This window comes from Phallusia mammillata, chromosome 4, assembly GCF_965637545.1.
Source record: "Phallusia mammillata chromosome 4, kaPhaMamm4.hap1.1, whole genome shotgun sequence".
Lineage (NCBI taxonomy): Eukaryota > Metazoa > Chordata > Ascidiacea > Phlebobranchia > Ascidiidae > Phallusia > Phallusia mammillata.
Genome location: NC_137255.1, coordinates 27546851 through 27565124, shown reverse-complemented (window position 1 = coordinate 27565124; position 18274 = coordinate 27546851). Strand labels below are relative to the sequence as shown.

The following is an 18274-nucleotide window of genomic DNA, read 5'->3' as shown; positions in this document are numbered from 1 at the left end:
TGCGGTAAAAATCTCCCCATTTATACGCGTTTTGAATAGTTAAGTAGGCATGTTGGCGCTCGTCATTATTAAAGTATTGTTTAATGCTCTTTTGATTAAAATTCGCACGAGTCCAATTGTAGTCCGGGATGTCGGGGGTAGTTTCTAGTTCTATTGTTTTAATTAACTCATAATAAAAATGTCGTAATTTGGCTTTTTTCCAATTAAATTCATTGTTTTGCTCAATTAGTTTTAAATAAAGTCCATATATTTTCTGCCATTCTCTATTCGGTTGCCAGGCATTTGGTCGTGAGTTATTGTAAAGTTCCGGATTGATTTGTCTTATTTTAGTGCCAAGGTTGTAGAATCCCCATATTCGCCAGAGTTCATTTATATTTGGATGATTTATAAGGTCACGTAATTTTTCCAAACGAAGCGATTGTAATTTCGTATCAAGATCGGGAAATTTTAACCTCCCTTTGTTACGTTGTGCGATTAATTTGTTCCTATTTAGTTGTTCGATTGGTTTCGGATGCCAAAAAAATTTAAACGTGGCTTTCCTGATTTCTTTGATGTGATTTGGGTGAGGGTTTACTACTCGCGCGGTGAAAAAATTTTTAGGATAAATTAGTTTATTGATGATTGTTATTCGTCCGATGAGAGATAGTTTGCGAGCCGAAAAAGTAGATATGATGTGGTTTGTTTGGCGAATAATTGGTTTCCAGTTTTCTTGAGTATCAAAAGAGTTTGTTTTACAGTGTATTCCTAAGATTTTGGCGGAAGTTTTAGTATAGTCTGGGTATAGGAAATTTAACTCGTTCCGCAATTGAGGTGATATGCCGATAATTTCCGTTTTGCTTTGGTTTATTTTTTGCCCAGTTGCTTTTTGGTATGTGTCCATTAATTTAAAGATTTCTGCGACGGATTGTTTATTGGATATTAAAAACGTAGTGTCGTCAGCATATTGCTATACTTTGGTTTCTGTTTTGCTGAACTTTATTCCATTTATAGCTGGGTTACAATTTGTCAATCGAATTAACTCATCTGCGACGGCCACGTAGAGGAGCATGGATAATCCACACCCCTGTCGGACTCCTCTGTTTATTTGAATTTTGTCAGTTAGAATGCCGTTTACATTTATTACGCTATTAATATTATTATAGATAATTTTTACCCATGTCCTGGTATATTGATTTATGTTAAGTGAGTCGAAAACCTTATGCATGAAATCAGGGTCGATAGTGTCAAAGGCTTTTTCGATGTCTATCATTATTAGAGCGAGGGGGATTTGTTTTTCTTTGCTTATTTCAATTGCTGATTTGATATTATAATGTGCTGTATGAAACGATTATCTAATCCGCATTTTTGTTCAACAGAGAGTTTGTCATTTAGTTCGTTTTGCATGCGTCGGGCTACGGTTTTTTTTTTTTTTTTTTTATAATCGGCGTTGAGTAATGAAATTGGGCGCCAGTTTTTGAGAAGAGTTTTGTCCTGTTTCTTTGGTATGAGTTTTACTACAGCGTTTTTAGAGATGGTGGGAGTTGTCGGGCTAAATAAATATTATGGACTAATTCGATGAAGTTATGTTTTAATTTTTTCCAGAAATGTAGGTAAAATTCCACGGGAAGCCCGTCATTGCCTGGTGAGGAGTTTTTGTTCATTAATTTTAGCGAGATTTCTATTTCTTTTAATGTTATAGGAGAATCTATGGGTTGGGTGGGGAATTTTGGTATTTTAGATAGAAAGTAGGTTTGTGCCGAAATGTTGGTATTATTTACAGTTTGCCATAAATTACAATAGAAATGGTGAACGTCTCGTAGAATTTCATCTGCGTCGTTGGTAATTTGGCCATTTATTTTTAAAGATCTAATACTAGTTTTTTTCTTGTTTAGTTGCTTCAGTTGTAAAAAAAAGATTTGTCAGATTTTTCCTCGTTACAATAATCCTTAATGCGCGCGCGAATTTTTGCTCCTTGCAGGTTTTTTTCGTTATTAGATTTAATTTGTTTCTGCAATTCGAATAGCTCGATATTTCTGTCCGGGTCATTTGTATCTAATTGGGCCATTATTGTTTCGAATTGTTTTTGTAATTTGTCTGCTTGAAGTTTTTCAAGTTTCTTTAAGTTGATTGCATAGGATATGGGTGATTTTCTAATTTTATTTTTTAAGTTTTCCCACCATTCGAAAAGCTCTGGGAAAAGTTCCTTTTCGTCTTCGAAGTTGGTGATTAAATTATTTATAACGTTGGTGTAGTCTGGGTTTTCTAAAAGCGTAAGGTTTAGTTTCCAAAGAGGCTTCGCCCAGCGTTTTTCTTTGCTTAGATTTAAACTAATTTTGGGGGCGAAGTTGTGGTCAGAATACGGATAATTTTTATGCGTTGCAGAAGTTAATTTATGAAGGATTTCGGTATTAACGTAAAAACGGTCGATACGCGTTGAGGTGCGGGAAGTAATGCGAGTAAATAATTTCTTTTGTGGGAATTTAAATCGAAAGCAGTCGATTAGGCCGTATTGTCTACATAAGTTGATCCATTTTTTTGCGTCAGTGTTCGCTCTATAGTTTGGGTTAATAGTATCGATTGAGTTTTCTACAAAGTTAAAATCTCCGCCAATTATTGTACACGTTTTTCTATCTAAGTTTTCCGTAATGTTTTTGAGAATCGCGATGCGTTCGTTTTTTTGGTGGGAACCTGAGGGTAGGTAGAGGTTTATAATTTCGTAATTTTGTTTATTTAGGGTAAAGCTGATTTTCTGATCTCTTTGGTCGACCATAATTTCATGTTTAATTTCAAGGTTTTGTGTTAGACTATTTTTAACAAGTATAATGGTTCCATCGAATTTGTTTTTGGGTATATCCGAATTTTCATTTTTCCAAATTGAATTAAAGAAAAATTCGAAATTGTTTTGCTGTGCCCAGGTTGTAGATATAGTTTTGTCTATTAAATGTACTTCTTGTATTAGTAAAATCTCCGAGTCATCGGAATGTAAAAAGTTTGATATGTTATTTAGATTCGGCTCAAGGCCATTAACATTTAAAGAAGTTAGCGTATACATTTATGTGCTTTTGGGTGGGGTGTACCCGAGTATCTCTGTTTCTGTTTCTTCTTCTTTGTCTTCCTTTTTCCTGAGCTTGAGTTTTTCCTTTTTGCAGACATGCGTTCCTCTTTTGTTGGAGTGTGTGGTTCCGAAGAATCTTGTGCACTTCGTTGACCGATTTTAAATAGATTGAGGAGAGTTTTTTCCTCCTTGGGTGAAGGTGTTTTTTCTTCGTTAGTTTCATCTTCTGAAGAAGAGGTATCGGAAGATGAAGAAAAGATTGAGGGTTGAGGGGTTGTTTTTGGTGATTCGTTCTACGGTCTCTTGTGTTTTGTTTTCAGCTGTTGTTGTGGGTTTTGAAGATGAGGCTTCCTGTGTTGTGGTAGGTGTTTTTGGAGTTCCGTAATCTGACACTGTGGAAGTAGACGGAAAAAGAATTTCTTTGGGGTCCAATTGCATCTGTTCTGGCGAAGCGTCCTCAAGTATTATTAAGGATTGAGAATCATCTAGGGGATGTTTGTCCAAGTTTCCAGACTCCGGTACTATTTCAGGTTCTTTTTCATTACATCGGGTTCCTTTCCCATTGCATCGGAAGATTTTGCTCGTGCATCGGGAGCTCCTGGGGGTTCTAATGGTTCAAGAGTAAGATCTGTGCGCGGGTCAATTGTTATGTTTTGATTGAGTTTGTCCTTTTTCTGTTCCTGTTTTTCGATTACTTTCAGCACGCCGGTGAGATCTTCTAGGGATGTTTTGGGGTCCATTTTGTTTTTAGGTGTAGATTTTTTTGGCCCTGATTTTAATTTTGGAAAATCTTTCTTGTACTGGCTCTCTGAGTCGGATGAAGTTGATGATGAAGAAGAGCCAGATCCAGATGTGGAAGTGGAAGAATTGATTGGTGAGTTTAGAGGGCAGTTTTTCTGAGTGTGGCCACTTTCGTAGCATAGACGGCAAGTGAAGCGGCGGGGACACTGGGAAGCCCAGTGTCCTCGTTGTTGGCAAGTTTTACACGAAGGACCAAAAGATTCGCCAGGCTTTGCAATTTGAATGTCGTGACCGTACATTTTGATCTGTATAGCTATGTTTTCCAGTTGGGCGTCTTCCAGAAACAAATGAACATAACCGTTAAAAATGTTTGGATATCTCCGGTAAGTAAGGAACGTATGTTTGTGGTAATCTCCCCAATCTAGAGTATGTGCAGCGTTTTCAAAGTGCTTTTTTTTAAACTCCATTGGAACTGGGTAGAGTGTTAGTCTTGTAAGTGATTTAGGCGGAACGAAACTTTGGAGAATAAGAGATTTTTCTTGGTCTGCCCAACGGCATTTACCTCGCAACATCTTATGTAGTTTGCAACATCGTTTGTGTGGTTTTCTGCAAAAGTGATCTTGAAAATCGAGGTTTTGTTGTTGATTACTCTGACTCCGATTAAAGCTTCCTTGTACTTGTCTAATGGGCGTTTGGGTTCAAATAGTTCCATAAAATCATCAAAATCTGTCCATTCTTGACTTACAACTTGTATATGCAAAGATCTGTATTCATCCATGTAATCGTTGAGCGGCATTTCGTGGGTGTGTGTTTATTCTGTTATTTGTATAAATAAAGGCGAAGATCGATGACTCGGAGATTAGTTTGGGTTTATTAAGAGGAGCCGACGAATATGATTTTATGTGGTTCGTTTTCAGAAAGGGGAAACCCCCCGGTTTACTGTGAGAATGTGGAGATCAGTGAAGCGTGAAAATTTTAAAATCGCAAAATAGAGTTTTTCCCGAAAACGGAAAAAGACTGTAACTAAGGCAAAGTCCCCGACAAGAAAACAAACTCTTAGGGGGGGCAGAGGCTTAAAGCAGCAAAAACCAATCAAGCACGAATACAATTGTGCTGATTGGTAAAGAAAGGGGAAGTCCCAGGGAGCAACCGAGGCACAAGCCAAGGGTGGTCAGTGGGGCTTTCCCTAAACAAAAAAAGTAAGGCGCCCTAGCGGAACACCGCCGCTGGAGCTCTAACTCGGAGAGCGTGAAAGCGGAGGGGTGGCGCTAGGGTGCACAAAAAAGTAAAAAAAAAAACACAAAAGGCGCGACAAAGGGTTACAGCGTGGCTACACTTAGCACTAGAGGGCCTTTAGGAGGCGGTTACGTTTACTTTTTAGTTACGGTTACCAGTTACCAAAAAACTAACGTTTATGGGTTCTTACATGATAATGTGGCCCGCGGCCACAGTCTGCCGCAATCCCACACTACTTGCTTACTGCGTCAAATTGTGGTTGTAACAGACAATAACGCTCCCCAATGACAAAAACACTTTCCCGCCGTTATTACCATTGCACCGTACGTCCATCACGACATAATTGCCAACCATGCGTGTGGCCTGCTTTCACGGTTTTCTTTGTTTCCCTGGTTAGTGTTTCAGCAGTATCTAAGTCTGTGGTGTATGCATTAAATTTGCTGTGGTGACTAATTTTATGTTATATTAGTTAGATTGTTTGGACTGTATTGTATTTGTGATGTTCTTGAATGTATTTGGTTTAGTTGGTCAAAAATCCGTTTTAAATCACTGGATAATTAATGTATCGATTCAGGAATCCGGCCCGCCAAGTACTTCATTTTCCTACATCAGGCTCGCCGACTGGAGAAGTTGCCCGCCCCTGCTCTAGATAATAGTTCTTACAAAAGCAACAGTTTAACACAGTGGTTCTTAACCTTTTTATAACGCCGGAACCCCTACGACATTCTTCAGCCTTTGGTCGAACCCCAAAGTTACATCCTAGGTTTTCAAACCATTTTGTTTGCTGGGTCGTAATTAGCTTTTGTTCAAACGTAGTGGCAACAGTTATTGTTTGTCCTTTTGTTAAATCCTGACATAATAGTACAAGCATCTTGTTTCCAGATTGCTTTAATTCCGGCAATTTTTAGTTTTTACCAAAATGAAGCATTGTATTTTTAACATCTGTACACAAACATGAAAAACATGAAGTAATAAGTTTTTGCTGCCAACAAAAATTTCGTTGTTTTTCTGCTTAAGAACAACGCGCACAGTGCTCTTTGTTACGTCAAAAAAGAAAAGAAAACAACGGTTCAGGGGTGCATAACCTTTTTGCTAGGACGGCCGCATCGCAGATTTTTGTTTCACCAACGGCGGCCATTTACCTGCTCTTTTGTTTAAAAATACTTGGTTTATATCATATATATATATATATCATTTAATAGAGCCCAATAAGCCCAGATTAATTCTAGCTTGGTACACAGATTGAGCTGCACAACGTGGAGATCGGTCTTAAGTGTTTATGATGTCATAATCTATATTGTGATGCTTGTGGTACCGGTTTTGTTCGCATTGTTTGCACACAATAGGCGTACAAAAGTCTGACGCATATGGTTATTAGGCTGGTAATACTCTTTTTAATACCACAAAAACTGTTAGAGCAGTTTAAAAATTAAAATATTTAGCAAAAGAGTTTTATTTACGTCACCCCCGCCTGTACATATATTTTAGTCAACATGTTCATGGCCGCACCAACTCGACTCTGCGGCGGCATACGGCCGTTGGGTGTGCACCCCTGCCTTAGTGCAACCTTCCAGCGTTTTGATATTTGGCAAATAGAAATGCCATTTTTTAGCGACTATAGACCCCAAAGTTTGACGAAAACAAGTATTTGTATTATACTTCAAAAAGACCTTCGTCGAACCCCTGATTCGGCTTTGCCGAACCCCTGGGGTTCGATCGAACCCCGGCTAAGAACCACTGGTTTAACATGATTAAAACTTGTTTTTACTTTTAGTTTTCTCACCAGTTTTCTTCTTACAAGTGTATATCGCATTGTGCCCTGCACATACAACGTCAAACAATTTGTAAGATGAGACAAGAAACAAAGCATATAGCCACATTGTGACGCAATATTCTATTCCACCATGATTATTAGGCTGCCGATCGCCCCATAACTTTTTAGGAACTGCAGCATCACTTCCATCATTCCATTGAAAGTTTCTTGTACCTTCGATTCCCCTTGCACTAATGTAAAGAGAGTAGGAAGAATCTTAAAAAAGTAAAACGCATAATTCGTTATTTGTTGTATGTTTGTTAATTATTTTCTTGTAACATGCTATTTCTAAATGCATTATCATATTACATGTAATTGCATTTCCCAGGCTTGAAATTTTTTTCTTGATATATCTTTAAATTGTTTGATAAAATCATAGAAGGAATTAGGTTTGTAGTGTTGATGCATAAAAACCACCTGAATTGTTATTAAGATCACGCATACGGTGTCATAGAGTAACGAAATAAGGCGTTTGAGGTAAAAATACAAAACAAATTGAAAGGACACAATTCTATTGACAATACAAAATACTTGCAAAATTATCATCTGTCAAGTTAATATGTGTCTTCAAAAACCTAATGATTGCCGTTGTTTTGACGTTAGCATTGGCTTGCAGCACGGTACAATTCCCCTCAGCTTCAGCATATGAATTGACTGAAGTCATTTCAATGGAATATTGAGATCCATTAAAGTTATGCCAAGTTCGCCCGACAACAGAAACAGATAAACAAAATAACCTGACAAACCTGTTCTAAATTTAATCTTACTAACTACCTTATAGTGTATGCATTGGAACTATAGCAAAGAATTTATATTGAGATGACGTCATTTCACTTTTGCTTCTGGACATCACGTGGCGACAAGTTAATGATTATTATTAGTGATGTACCGAATCGGCTAAGTTTCGGTTCTGCCGAAACCCAATAACACAACAAAAACAATAACTTATAACTAACACTGTGTTCAAAGTATAACCTGACTAATGTACAAAACTGATCACTACTGCAACGTTCTCCACAAACACACAAAAAAGCTACACACATACCTTATTTGTAATAGTTTGCTGTTCGACAAAGCTAGCTACTTTATTAACTATTAGCACTTCCATACTCAATACTTTTATGATACAATAGCCGCAAAACGGTCCCCCAAATTTCTCCAGCGGTTTCCCAAATAATTCGTTTAAGCAAATATGGCTATTTTTTGGTATTTAAATGAAACACTTGCGATCTCTTAAAACTACTTAGCGGTCACCCAAACCAAACCTTAAAAAAAACCTGACTGCGCTGCAGCTACATCGTATTATAAAGCGTTAGGTGACTAAAGCTCACAAGAAACAGTATGGTGTATTGTAGGTGAATACAACTTGCGTAGGACGTTGGTGGGATCAGACAAGGGACCTGAAACTAACTATCTGTGTAATGTGGCGAGACACACAGTTAATAAATATTCTAAATATTGTAGATCAACAATAAAGTTTTCAAAATATTGTAAATGAGTAATAAAAAAAACACGAAATAAAAATCACCAACAACATATTGGGTTCGCTTTTCTATATATTTCATTTAATAAAATTGGTAGAACTGTGGCAATTTGATTTCAAATCATCATAATGTGTGTGGACAATTGATAAAGCAATATAGTAGTACGTTAAATCGTTAATAATATTTTTTAAATATTTTAGCCGCCAAAGAACTGTCTACGTTATTACCCTTTAGCTCCCACTTGTGTCAAAACATATTTACTGCAGCTACTATGGTAAAAAATGGATGTAAAACAAATATACCAAGTTACACTAGTTTGTTGTGTTTACCATATGGATTGTATGAACTGCGTGCAATTTAACAAAGCAAGCTACTACTTAGTTCTGTAGCATTGCTTTATTATTTGGTTTTCAATCGGCACTTTAATTTGCAACCACGTTAGATCATATAACTGACAGTGGATGTACCATGTTGTAGTCTTTTAGCTACGCAACTGCATGTAGTTATGACAATCACAACGGTTGTCGTGTTTTTTTCCAGATTTTGAACAAAAACGAAAGTTGAATTTAAAGAGAAATATTTTATTTAAGTGATTTAAGGTATTTTTATTAATTCATTACACAAATATTATTTTTTGTTTCTTACCGTGTAATGAGATCACTGTAGACAATATTCTGGTAGCGTTGGTTGCAATGATTGGTTTGGATGTGATGAACTGTTTGTTACTTCCACTGTTACTTCCAGGAGCCGAATTCTGTTGACAAATAAATTGGGTCAATCTCGGCATGTCTATGAATCTAGAACGAGTTTCATCCATTTCCACACAATTCTCATTTCCACTTTTATTGTCAGGTTTCCCTTCAAGCCACAGTGAAGAATTTGGTTCCAATTTTCCTCCATCATTCCACTGAAACTGCTCAGTACCGTTTATCGTCGTAGCACAGATGTAAAAAGAAAGAAACCAAACCTACAAAATGTTTGTTTGCAAAGCATCATTATACTACCAAAAGCCGTGAATACTGAACTAAGGCTTTGCTACGAATGGTCCGATTTAACCAACGCTTGTAAACTGCTTTGGTTCAATAGAACACTGAACTAAAAATCTTTTAAGCTGGTTCAAATATCAACTAACCGCCACAAACATCAACCCACTGCTACGAACTGCTGCCATACGCAAGAGTTTTCTGAATAAACGTGCGAAAAGGAGCTTTTACAGTTTACATGAAATCGGCAAGCGGGGCCTAATATGTAACAACACTCCCTCTGATTAACAATGCCCCAGTCAAGTGACTGCTTCGGGAAGTAATTAGCAGCAAAGTTTAATGCGGAAATGCTTGCCCAAAGGAACAACCGGGATTAACTTGATTAAACTGTTTGTGCAAACACTAAATGCGGTTAAAGTAGTACATTTAAGTCTAAAGCCAAAAATAACTTTAAATTTGAACCATTTTAATTTGGTGGAACAAGATCTGTTTTACATACACAGTTTGCAGTTACAGTATTTATAGATTTTATCAGTGTTGGCTCCATATACACATGTTTTGTTATTGAGCAGAGCCACAAAAAAGTATCCACGGTCGCAGATTTCGCATCTCATGACATATTTCAAATCACTACTTACTACCAACCAATTTAGATCAAACACATGGTTGACCACATGATGTCGCGAGGGATAAGTTAAAGATTTAAGCAAGATATGAAAGGGAAAGCAGTTGGCCGAATAGTAAAGACAAAACCTTGAAAAACAACAAGATAAGTATGAAAATATTCTATTTGAATAAGGAACTAGAAAATAATCTAAATATTCTGAATTGCTAAATGGTAAATTTTGGTAATTTTCCCAAAACTTCATGTTCACATACAACCTAAGAAATACTAAAGACAAGAAAATGGAGACAAGCACCACCAATAGAAAGTTGGATATTTTATTACAAGAACTGAAGTCATATCAAAAAACAAGTGATGGAAAACTATCTGAAATACTTAAAGAACTTAACACAATAAAGGATAGCCAAACATTTTTCGAACAAAAGTATGAGGAAATGAAAGAAAGGCTGGAAGAAAACGAAAAAACACTACACACTGTCAGACAAGAAAATGAAAAGCTAAACAATGAAGTAAAGGCATTAACAGAAAGCAATCAAAAAACAGAAAATGGATTAAACGATTTGGAACAGTACTCTCGAAGGGAATGCTTGGAGTTTAAGGGACTGGCACATACAAAAGATGAGAACACTGATGATCTTGTGATTGCAGTTTGCAAAAAAAATAGGAGTTAATGTACAAAAAATAGACATAAGCATATCTCACCGACTACCTAAGGCTGGGAAAAAAGACCCACCATAATTGCAAAATTTATGAACAGAAAGATTACCGAGGAGATTTACAAAAATAGACGCAAGCTACAGTCGGAAAACAAAACCATACAATCTGTGGAAGCTAAACTTTTTATAAATGAAAGTCTGACTGCTGCAAACAGGAACATATTTGCACAATGCCTGGAGTTTAAAAAGAAAAATAACTTCAAATACATATGGACAAGGCACGGAAAAACTTTCTTGAGAAAGGATGATGAAGCAGCAACACATCGAATTGGAAACCTACAGGAATTACACCACATTATGACCAGTATGTAATTATGTAAATTATGACAGTAAGTGATAAATAAAAATAAGATATGGCTGATTGTTTACAAGAAATTATAAATTGTGATTACTATAACATGCAACAATTCGCACAATGTAACAAAACAATTACTAGGAGTGACCTTTTCCTAATGCATTTGAATATTAGAAGCATCCAAAAAAACTTTGATAATCTTTATGAAATGGTATGCAATCTGGATAGATCCCCTGACATAATAGCTATTACTGAAACAGCCCTTTCCGATGATCATTTTACACACAACATTAACTTACCAGGCTATGATTTTGTCAACTCCAATTCATCCCAAAAATGTGGTGGTGTAGGAATGTACATAAGGCAGACATACCTTCACAGCCAAAACCTAAAGGTTTTGCTAAATGCACAAGACTGTGAAAGTATATGGATTGACCTGATAATGAACAACAACATAGTTACGATTGGTGTAATTTACAGACATCCTAGGCAAAACTTCCAAGATTTTCAAGACAAACTGCTGGATGCTTTAGATACTCTAAACCAGGGGTTCTTAAACTGGGGGGCGCCCCTCATCTTACAAGGAATGTTTATATTACGTCACAAGTAACACAATAAGGCAATTGTTTGCGCACAATTAACACTTTTTGTTTTGTCTGTGACGTAATAAACTGGCTTTGGATCAATCCTGGGCGTTGCAATCCTATAAAAGTCGGTAATATTAATTTTACATGTCGTAACAGTAAACTTTTGTAAGGAGTAGATTAATTTTTGACATTAACAAAGTTATCAATACGTTTTGGCAAACCTAAAAAATGGGATCGCGGGCCGTAGTTTGGTGACCCCTGTACTATATAGTCGGCTGCACATTTTTTATTCGTTCGCAATTTCGCATTAGAGATGCCTTGGCTTTGAGTGAATCAACATTTTCTGGGCAACATATGCGTAGTTTACAAGAATACTGGCACCGTGGCTCTGTGCGCGCGTTTTTTGCAACTTATCAGTGTTGAAATGGCTTTTTCTAACGATTGGAATTAACTTGACAGTAGTTTAAGGCGGACCTACGATGTATGTTGTTTTCAAAAAAACAAGACAAGCATCATCAGTGCTAATGTTTTTTAGGGGGGCGTGAGAATAAATAAATAGTGTCAAGTGGGGCACGGCCGAAAAAGTTTAAGAACCCCTGCTCTAAACAAAACAAAACATAATTACTATATATTAGGAGACTTCAATATTGATTTGATGAAAAGTAACACCATCCACACAATTCATAATTACAGCTGCAACATTCAAAGTCACTCCGCCACATCCCTTATCAATAAACCAACCAGAATAACCCAACATAGTGCTACACTCATTGACCACATATACACCAACAACACTAAAAACTTTCATACCACTGGGATAATAAATGTAGACATTACTGATCATTTGCCAATATTTATTGTTTCACATAACTCCAACAAAGAGAGGTCAAAAAACACAACTCACTGGGTCAGAGATACACATAATTTTGATAAACAAACATTTTTGGATGAGTTAGAAAGAGCACTCTTGCCATTGTGTGATAATTATCAAACACTCTCTACACCACACAACCACTTTGATAAATTTTATGAAATATTCACTTCCGTAATAGACACCTTTGCGCCATATCGCAAAAAAACAAGAAAAGAAAAAAAACTTCATAACAAACCATGGATAAGCAAGGCAATTCGTAAGTCCATTGCAGTAAAACATAAAATGTTTGCTAAAATGTATCGCAATAAAAACTTTGATAATGCCCCACATTGTAAGTTATACAGAAACATCCTCAACAAGGCTATAGTTCAATCAAAAAAGAACTACTACAACCAACTTCTGGCCAATAACAACTCTAGTAAGACATGGCAAATTATTAATGACCTAATTAATATTAAACGACAAAAACATAATCCCATTTCATGTATTGAAACTGAAAAAAACAAAATAACTCATGATCCCAAAGAAATTGCTGAAACATTTAATGATTTTTTTTCCAACATCGGCCAGAAGCTTGCGGATAAAATACCAACAGCAAATACACCACAAACTGTTAATTTTAAAAGGATTCCTCAATCACTGTTCATAGCACCCTCCACTCCACATGAAATCTTATCAATTATTGCCTCGTTGGACCCCAAAAAAGCTACACGCCACAATGATATTTCAGTCAAATTTATTAAAATGTCAAAGGAAGTCATTGCTTATCCTTTAAGTACCATCTTTAACAACTGTGTGCAAGAGGGGATCTATCCAGATATGTTAAAAATTGCTGAACTAATCCCAATTCACAAATCAGGACCATCCACATTTAGCAAAATATTTGAGCATATAATGCACAGCCGACTTTATATATACCTCGAAAAATATAAATTATTGTATGAACAACAATTTGCATTTAGAAGAGATCACTCCACCATCCTAGCTCTCCATGCTATACATGACCAACTTCTGCATAATGCTGATAAGGGACTCACATCATGCTGCATCTCACTAGATTTAACAAAAGCATTAGATACTATAAACCACAAAATTTTACTGTCCAAAATGCAACGTTTTTTTGGCATCCGTGGTGTAGCTTTAAATTTATTTGAGTCATATTTAACCAACCGGTACCAATACACATGCATCAATGGGATTAGGTCAAGTGCTAAATCTGTCACCTGCGGAATTCCACAAGGCTCTACGCTTGGTTCTCTTCTGTTTTTAAACAATCTGCAAATCAAAATAAACGAAGAATTAAAAAAATAGGTCAATGGTTAAGAGCAAACAAACTGACCCTAAACATAAGCAAAACATCCTACATGCTTGTGACAAAACATCCAAAAAGTGATAGCTTCTCGCTTCATCTTGGCAACAACACTATATCTCGTCAACCAAAAATGAAATATCTAGGTGTTATAATGGATGACAAATTAAATTGGTCCGAGCACATAACTCAACTTCAAACACAACTTGCTAAATATTCTGGTCTGATGTATAAGTTAAGAAAATATGTTGATTTAAAGACACTTAAAATTTTATATCATAGCCTTGTATACTCAAAACTGCAATATGCCATCAGCTGCTGGGGGAGTGGGAATGCACCTGAACTTCACCAATTAACAGTGCTGCAAAATAATATCCTGCGAATCATAACCTACAACAAAAGAAACTGCCACATTACACCTATTTATAGAAAACTAAAAACTTTAAAACTAGCCGATATCAACAAACTTCAAACAGCACAAATTATGCACAGGTTCCACCACCATAAACTCCCCTCAACATTTGATGAGTTTTTCACTAAAACTTCACAGGTTCATTCCAACTTCACGAGACATGCTGATGGCGAAAACCTCTTTATCCCTAGATTTCTAACAACCCTCGGCCAAACGTCTCTACATTACCGTGGTCCAAAAATTTGGAACAGTATTCCTACCAAACTGAAAAATCTTGGTTTACACTCATTTAAAGTTCAATTTAAAGCCACATTACTGCAAAACTATGAACGTTGAAGGTCAAACCACTATTGTTTACAAATTACACCACGTGCTGTTTCCTTGACTCCCTTATCAGTAGCAAAGTATATATAAAGCACAAGTAGTCCAACCCATTGTTACGCGATAGAGCCGCATGGACGCCATTTTGTGTCCAAATTAATACAGCAGGTATAGGGAAAAACACATAAATTGTCTGATTTTTAAAAACTGAAGGGCTTTAACGCAAATTTGGTAGGCCAAATCGAATAAAGCTTTTGAGTTGTAACATTTGGTGGTGATAATGTTCGCTGAACGCAAATATTTAAAGTTCACATGAAAACTAAGCGGCCAAATTTACATGAAAAACAGCAATTTAGCTTTTAATATTGCGTTGAAATGTTAGAACCCGAAATTTTCATTCAATTTGGCTAATCAAATTCGCGTCTAAGCTCTCCATGTTGTAAAAATCAGACAATTTATGTGTTATTTTTCCATACCCGCTGTATTATTTTGGACACAAAATGGCTCCATAGGCTTTATTGCGTAACAATAGGTTGGACAACTTGTGTTTTATATAGACTTTGATCAGTAGATGGTTGTTGTACGCACAACGGTTCGTGTTTATAAAGTTTATGATTTTGATAGCGTAATACGTAATTCATGGTTTGGATTATTTGTCTCGTGTTTATCATTTTTTTTTTCATTTTCATTAAAGTTGTAATTTGTTATTGCCTTTTGTTGTTTAATCAATTCTACGTCGTTGATGTTGTGCTAATTCACTGTTACAATGTCAAATACCTAACTGCCAATCCTATGTGGCACCACACAGAAAACATATCATCACATTTTTTACACAAGCAAATAGTGCCAAAACTTTGCAACTTTCGAAAATAGATAAGAAATACAAATGGCCTTAACAATTCTTTCAAAAATGTTTTTAGTCGATTCCCAGGTTGTTTTGTTTATTTGTGACGTCGTAATTCATCGTAGGCTGAATCCGATTCGTTATTAACCCTGTGTCTGTTATCATAGATATTAGTTGGATTACTGACGTTTGCAAATTGATCGCGGACTTCCACATGTTGAGATAGTTGCAAAGTGTCGTAACTGACTTCATCAAATTGATTGTGATCGTATTTTCGATCATGTAATTGTTGTCCATTGTCGTGAGCCTTTGTTGATTGTTTCGACTTTCTGACCTGAGCATAGACATCGCTGCTTCCCACTGCTGGCTGTGCAACTTCTCCAACCGCGATGCTTTCGTGGCGTGGTTTCTGGAATGCGTCATAATGACCGACGTCATCGTTTTGATGACCTAAGGAAGGTTGTGTGAAACGGTTAGCCAAACTGTTTTCTTCGATTTGAGGAATGTTGTACGTTTCTTCGGGTTCAAATTCGTCGCCTGTGACACATTTTGTTGCATGAATTTTGTTTCATCAGCAAATCGAAAAGTTTTATTCTGAAACTGATAATAATGGAACAAAGAAACAACCATTTCGAATAGTAATATAATGTTATTACGTTTACCGTTGTTGGATTGTTTTTCAACTACCAACAAATTATAGTTGAAACAAGTTATAGCAACTATTATAAACAACTGTCGTATGTTTTCTACCCCTTGCGTTGTATTCAATCACTGCAGCTGCGTTCACCGGTTTGTTTCTCCTGCGAAAGTAAAAGCCGAATTTACTTCCTTAAAAGGGTGAAAGCATCAACACAAGTGACTAATTGCAAGTCAGAAGGTGTCATAATCACAAAATGCTTTTTCTATTTATAATCTTACTTGGGCAGGTTGTTGATCAAAGTTTTCCTATTTGTTTGCCTAAGTATAACAATGTGAAGATCAATTACCTTCTTTGGATGCGTGACGCAACAAAGAATATGGCGATGATGCAGATTATGACAAATATGACGCATCCGCCTATTGCTGAAGCAATGATGGCTGTGTTAAGTTTCGGTGGAGCTGCAAAATCAACAATTTTAAGAATAAGTAAAAAGAAAGAAACAATTTTGAAGTTATCACTCGTTTACAAAATACAACATAACATTTTGAATGCTGATATTTGTTTGTTTAGAGTTTGTGTGTGTAAATGTTTTGAAATTAGCTTATAGTTTCTAACCTTGTGTAGTGGTGTTAGCTGGGGAACTTTTGGTTGTACTTATTACATTGGATGCTGTTGATATGAATGAAGTAGTTGGTTTTGTAGATGATTGGGAAGAGGATGGTAATGTGCTTGTAGCTGTAACATACAAAACTAAATAAATATTAGAAATCCTTTGCTTCGTTTATAAAACGGACATTATTAGAACCAGTAATTTGCAAACTACTAACTTGCCATAATAGAAACAAGATTTATTTTTGATTCTACTTTAAATTGCATATTTCGTTTTACTGCCAGTGCTTAGTGCAATTGTGTCACTATAAGTTATTTTACCAAGCAACTCAACACACAACCACAATTTCACAAACGATCGTCGCAATGGAGATATGCTTACCTGACATTCTTTTTTCACAAATGTACCTCGCATTGTGATATGTACATCGTACACCATACCATCGATAAGTGATGTATTGTACACGATTTTTGTTATAACCCATTGTAACGCAATCATCGTTTCCGTTTTTGTTGTTTGGTTGCCCACTTTGCCACATAGTTGTTGTAAGAGAAACATCGCCTCCATCATTCCACCGAAACTTTTTTGTGTTTTCGTCTCTTCTGGCACCGATGTAAAGCGAAAAGGGTTCGTCTGAAAACAAACGGTCGGTTTCAATACAAACTGCAAACAAAACTGGATTAACTAGAAGTTAAAGTAAGCATGTGCTTCAAGGGACGTTAGGTACAACAAAAACTTTGCTGAAATGAGTTTTCGGTGATGTTCCAATATTTAAATGCACCATCCAGTAAAATTTTTACAGTTGATACTGAGTATTCTTCTCTAAATTTAGAAAAGGAAACAACACAAAAATAACTTGGATTTTTAAGCTCGCTTGCGGACTCCCGGCATAGAATACCAAAGTCTCAAGTGCTTGGACATGAAAGGGTTTAAACTGGACCTGATTCCTTACAACGTGGTGTTATTTACCAGCAGTTGTCGTATCCTGGCACAAACGTCAACAATATTTGAGGCAAGGATTGATCAATATCGAAAAACAATTTGAGATTGATATGAAGTCAAACAGAGAGTAAAAGACTAAATTTCTCACTTTTATGCTTGTTGTCAAGCCTTTAATTAGCTTCGATTGAGCCTACCTGTCAGGTTTATAAATGACTTTAAAAAGTTGAAGATGTTTCTAGTTTTAACGTTAGCTACATTGGCTTGCAATGCAGAACATTTTCTTTCTGCTCCAGCATATGAATCGACTGGAGTCATTTCGATGGAATATTGAAATCCATTAAAGATATGCCAAGTTCGTCCGTTAGCAGGAACAGATAAACACAGCATAAACAACAAAACTACTATTGCCATATTTGTTTAAACAATCTTAACCCGTCCAAGTTTACTATCATGTAAATAAATCACTACCAAGCATTGTCCAGTCTTGTAAACTACACTGCTACTTGTGGTCTGAGATTAACCTCACTTTCTGGCCATGAAATGAAAACAAACAACTTTAATGGCTTCCCATGCATAAACTCCAACAAGGAAGTTCTATCCAGATGACGTCACTATGCCGTTGTTGTCATCGCGAGAACTGATAGTTAGTTTGAAATCGTACTGGCAAACTGCAAAAGAGATCACATTACCTTAGCTGCTGTGAAATTATGTGTTCCATTTATGCTTAAGTTACATCACTTTCTTTATCATCACGTAAAGTCAATTAATTGCTCGCGAAATAAAATCAAGTTTACAGCTTTATGTATAT

At 36.3% G+C, this 18274-nt stretch overlaps 2 protein-coding genes and 1 pseudogene across 3 annotated transcripts in view; all 3 read right to left on the bottom strand.

The window, feature by feature from the left end:
* Positions 1 to 9071, bottom strand: part of LOC145224560 (uncharacterized) — an 83676-nt gene extending 74605 nt beyond the window's left edge. The window contains exon 1 of the mRNA XM_080091092.1: positions 9047 to 9071. The gene's annotated coding sequence lies outside the window, so the exon portion shown is untranslated. The remainder of the gene's footprint in view (positions 1 to 9046) is intronic.
* Positions 3556 to 4571, bottom strand: LOC145223724 (uncharacterized; annotated as a pseudogene).
* Positions 9072 to 15342: 6271 nt separating the features above from the next.
* Positions 15343 to 17877, bottom strand: LOC145222082 (uncharacterized). Of its 2 annotated transcripts, XM_080088094.1 has the most exons (5): positions 17661 to 17877; positions 16906 to 17157; positions 16261 to 16372; positions 16025 to 16071; positions 15343 to 15811 (listed from the first exon to the last, which is right to left on the bottom strand). In XM_080088094.1, exons 1-5 carry the CDS (start codon positions 17875 to 17877, stop codon positions 15372 to 15374), a joined length of 1068 nt encoding a protein of 355 aa, XP_079944220.1. In that variant the 3' UTR covers positions 15343 to 15371. The 2 variants fall into 2 exon arrangements, 1 of the variants encoding a protein (XP_079944220.1); XR_013859293.1 differs by lacking the exons at positions 15343 to 15811; positions 16906 to 17157; positions 17661 to 17877 and having other exon boundaries at positions 16028 to 16074; positions 16261 to 16313.
* Between the last annotated feature and the right edge of the window lie 397 nt (positions 17878 to 18274).

What these genes read in the sequence shown, in the direction of transcription:
- LOC145222082 (XM_080088094.1), bottom strand. Translation starts at nt 17,877, where the DNA reads ATGGCAATAGTAGTTTTGTTGTTTATGCTGTGTTTATCTGTTCCTGCT. An exon ending in GTCATTTATAAACCTGACAG is followed by an intron (nt 17,158 to 17,660) that starts GTAGGCTCAATC and finishes GTTTGTTTTCAG; the next exon opens with ACGAACCCTTTTCGCTTTAC. An exon ending in TTGTGAAAAAAGAATGTCAG is followed by an intron (nt 16,373 to 16,905) that starts GTAAGCATATCT and finishes TTGATTTTGCAG; the next exon opens with CTCCACCGAAACTTAACACA.